General features: G+C 33.8%; 1 protein-coding gene across 1 annotated transcript; it reads left to right on the top strand.

Annotated features, from left to right (window-relative positions):
* On the top strand, positions 1–972 carry LOC107538175 (olfactory receptor 6C2-like). Its single transcript, XM_016214338.2, has one exon. The coding sequence runs from the start codon at positions 1–3 to the stop codon at positions 970–972; it is 972 nt and encodes a 323-aa protein (XP_016069824.2).
* The last annotated feature ends 3008 nt before the right edge of the window (positions 973–3980 follow it).

The following is a 3980-nucleotide window of genomic DNA, read 5'->3' as shown; positions in this document are numbered from 1 at the left end:
ATGATGAGAAACCACACAATAACAACGTTCATTCTGCTGGGACTGACTGATGACCCACAACTGAAAGTTCTAATTTTCATCTTTCTTTTTTTTACCTACATGTTGAGTGTAGCTGGGAACCTGACCATTATTTCCCTCACCTTCATAGACTGCCATCTTAGAACAGCCATGTACTTTTTTCTCCAAAATTTTTCTTTCCTAGAAATCTCATTCACAACTGCTTGTATTCCCAGATTTTTGTACAACATATCAACTGGTAACAAAATCATTAGTTATGATGCTTGTGCTGTTCAAATATTTTTTACTTATCTTTTTGGGATAACAGAATTTTTTCTTCTAGCTACTATGTCCTTTGACCACTATGTGGCCATCTGCAAACCCTTGCACTATGTGACCATCATGAATAACAGAGTCTGCAATAGACTTATCATCAGCTGTTGGGTCGCTGGTTTAATAATAATAATCCCCCCACTTAGTCTGGGTCTTGATCAGGAATTCTATGATTCCAATGTCATTGATCACTTTTTCTGTGATGCCACTCCTCTGCTAAAGATATCATGCTCAGACACATGGCTCATAGAGAAAATGATTTTAGTGTGTGCTGTGTTGACTTTTATCATGACCCTTGTATGTGTTGTTCTGTCCTACATTTATATCATCATGACAATTCTAAGTCTCTCTTCTGCCCAACAAAGGACAAAAGCTTTTTCCACCTGTTCTTCCCACATGATTGTGGTTTCTATCACCTATGGCAGCTGCATCTTCATCTATATCAGACCTTTAGCAAAGGAAGAGGTGGCTCTTAACAAAGGAGTTTCCCTGCTCATTTCTTCTATTTCACCTATGTTGAACCCATTTATTTATACCCTTAGAAACAAGCAAGTGAAGAAAGCCTTAAATGACTCCATCAAAAAGATTGCATTCTTCCTAAAGAAAAGGAAAAAGAAGTTGATTAATAAAAATGAAGGATGAATATTCCCTCAACTTTTCTGGTAAAATTCTAACCATATTTTGTCTTCATAATTCCTCTTTCAGTTTTATTGACATTTTACAACTTCTTTTACTTTACTGATGGGGTACTATTACAAATTAATTCCTCTATTTCAAATCTATTTAACAATTCTATTCACATGGATATAATTCTGTAATAAAATTTGGGTTAAAAGTTACAAATAAGGTGTGATGCAGTAATAAAAAACACAAGTTTTTAAATTAAATTTATTGGGGTGACCATGGTTAATATGATCATATAGGTTTCAGGTGTGGGTTTCTACACGTTTTTATAAAAATATATTATAATACCAGAATTAGGAAAATATGGTAGACTAAAAATAATATAAAAGTTCTATCAATGCAAATACCTAGAAAATTGTCAATACAATTCAATAACTGTTATTTTAATGTTAGCTTATTTTATAGCAAATAAGGAAAATCTCTAGGTGGCAGAGATAAAGAAGATACTGAAAACAGACATAGGCCAAAGCCTATATATAAACTGACATAAGTATGTCATAGATTACAGAAGAGTAAATAAAGATATGTCAAAATGTGCCAAGCAGAGTGAATTTAAATACCACATGAAGATGGAATATGAGATTTCAACAGGCTCATGATTAAAAAAATTAAAAATAGCACAACAAGATGAAATTAAGATTACCATCTTGATGTACATTTGATGAAAGGAAAAATTTTAAAAACCATCTGCCTGTCTACAAATTCACATGCTAAGTTTATATATTTTTGGCTATCAACTTAAGAAAAGAACATAAAAGTTTCCCTAACATAACTTAAAATCCTGATTGTAGACTCACACAAGTAAAGTTTTTAAAGTCTACAAATCAGATGTAAAATTTAAAAATTAGAAATAAGTTTGCACAGTGACAGATGATTATTAGAATTAGGTATAAAAATATTTAGCTGGCCAGCAGGGCTCAGTGGTTGAGCATCAACCTATGAACCAGGATGTCACAGTTTGATTCCTCATCAGGGCACATTCCTGATTTGAGGGCTCGATCCCCAATAGGGGGCATGCAGGAAGCAATTGATCAATGACATTCTCTCATCATTGATGTTTTATCTATCTCTCCCTTCCCCTTCCTCTCTCTGAAATCAACAAAAGCATATTTTTTAAAAAGTCAAATCACTATATTGCACATCTAAAACAATATAACCAATACAAGATTGTATACTAACTACATTTAAAGTAATAATAAAATTGTATTGCTAAACTTATAATGCATAAAGACATAATTGGTATGACAATAATAGTACCAAGGCAGGAGGAGGGAACAGAGTTGTATTTGATCAATTTGGACTCTATTAAAATTAATTTGGTTTATTCAGAACTAGATTATTAAAAGTTAAGTATTCATTGTAATCCCCAGGAAAAAAACTAAGAGTGTTAAGCTGAATAAGGCTACACAGTGATGCACTTGTGGTCTGAGGAACAAGGAGGAAGGATGACAGGAAAGTTGTTCGACTGCAGCAATCACTCTTCCCTACCTCTGAATTTAATCTTGTACCTATGTGGACTATGCCCCAGAATTCCCTGGTAGGGGTCTGCTTTTCAGGCAAAGCATGAGCAGAAGTCAGCCCTTCTCCCCTGGGTGAGCGACTGCCACCCTGTGGATTTGACGGTACAAATCAGGCAAATCTTAAGACATGGCTCTTCCCCTACCTCAGTATGAATAAAATATGGTTTAAAAGCAATGAAGAAAAACTTCTTACAAATAAATTGTAGTTTTGAAAGAAATTTTGTTCACTCACTGCTGTACAATTACAAACATTGAAACATTGATTGAAAGTTAAGAACATTCGAGCCCCCACTGTGGTGATTAATTCTGATGCATGAGGAAATTACTGTGGAGCAGCTTTTCACATAAACTCAGCATCAAAAACCCATGATCTCTGGATTTAACATTGTATTAATGGATAACAAAGAGGAAGGAAACACAATATCAGTAAAAATCCAATTACTTTTTTGACAAACCAAGGAAGGAAGAGGAGGGAGTTATAACTTTTGTCACAATTGTAAAGATCACTTCACAAAGTGACAATAAAAATAGCTCTTCTTAAAAAAAAGGTAAGGACCAAACAACCCACAAGATTTTCTAGTAATAAAGTTGGAGATATAGAAAATTTAATAAGCATATTCAGTATCAAAGCAATATGAAGTTAAGTCCAAATATCAAGAAATAGCTTAGTCTGTGTGTGCTTGGTAAATTTGAATTATGTAAATTTATTCAGAAAATATTTTTAGACATTGACAATGTACGTGGAAATGTGTTAGCTGTCATTGCTGTAACAGTGAGGAAAACGTGATCCCAGCAAACATATTCTCTGGCTAAACACTAACATTGTGGCTAGTTGTATTTGTTATGGGACAGAGTTGAGTGTGTAGGCTACAATAGTCATCAGAATTGCAGAAAACGAAGAGGTACTTCAGCTGAAAATCAGTGATGATTAGATTTACTCAGTAGAGTTGGGGAATGTGGAACAAAATATACAAGAAAACTGCTTATTATAATACCTGGCACAGAATGCATGGTTCACAGGTGGAACCCGTTAGCACACAGAAAAAGAAGGGAAGGTGGCATACCATGTGGAAGATCATGACTTCTGTTTTAGGCACACTGAAATGCACATGCATGTGATTTGTGCAAGCAGATACGTTTGGTAGAAGGTTCAGCATATAAGTAGATATGTTTGGTAAGTCAGAAACAATCCATTACTACAGAGAGAAATTTAATATTTATAAAGTGACATGTTATATAAAATTGTAGGAACTGTGGGGAAAACTGTGAGAGAATACACTTAGAAGTAAAGAGGAAATAATAAGTCCAATAATAAAACAGGCAAAAAGATAACAAAAAAATCATGTGTAATTTTTAAGTTAACTTATCAAAGCATTTCATAAATATAAATGCAAGAAAGTTGTGTTTAAAATACTATATACTGCACAAATATGCAAACCGCATAAA

The sequence above is a fragment of the Miniopterus natalensis genome, chromosome 2 (assembly GCF_054644295.1).
Source record: "Miniopterus natalensis isolate mMinNat1 chromosome 2, mMinNat1.hap1, whole genome shotgun sequence".
Lineage (NCBI taxonomy): Eukaryota > Metazoa > Chordata > Mammalia > Chiroptera > Miniopteridae > Miniopterus > Miniopterus natalensis.
Note: the sequence above shows the minus strand (reverse complement) of the source record. Positions and strands in the feature narration are given on the sequence as shown.

Bases quoted from the DNA above. Each gene is read 5' to 3' on its own strand.
- LOC107538175 (XM_016214338.2), top strand. From the start codon at position 1: ATGATGAGAAACCACACAATAACAACGTTCATTCTGCTGGGACTGACT.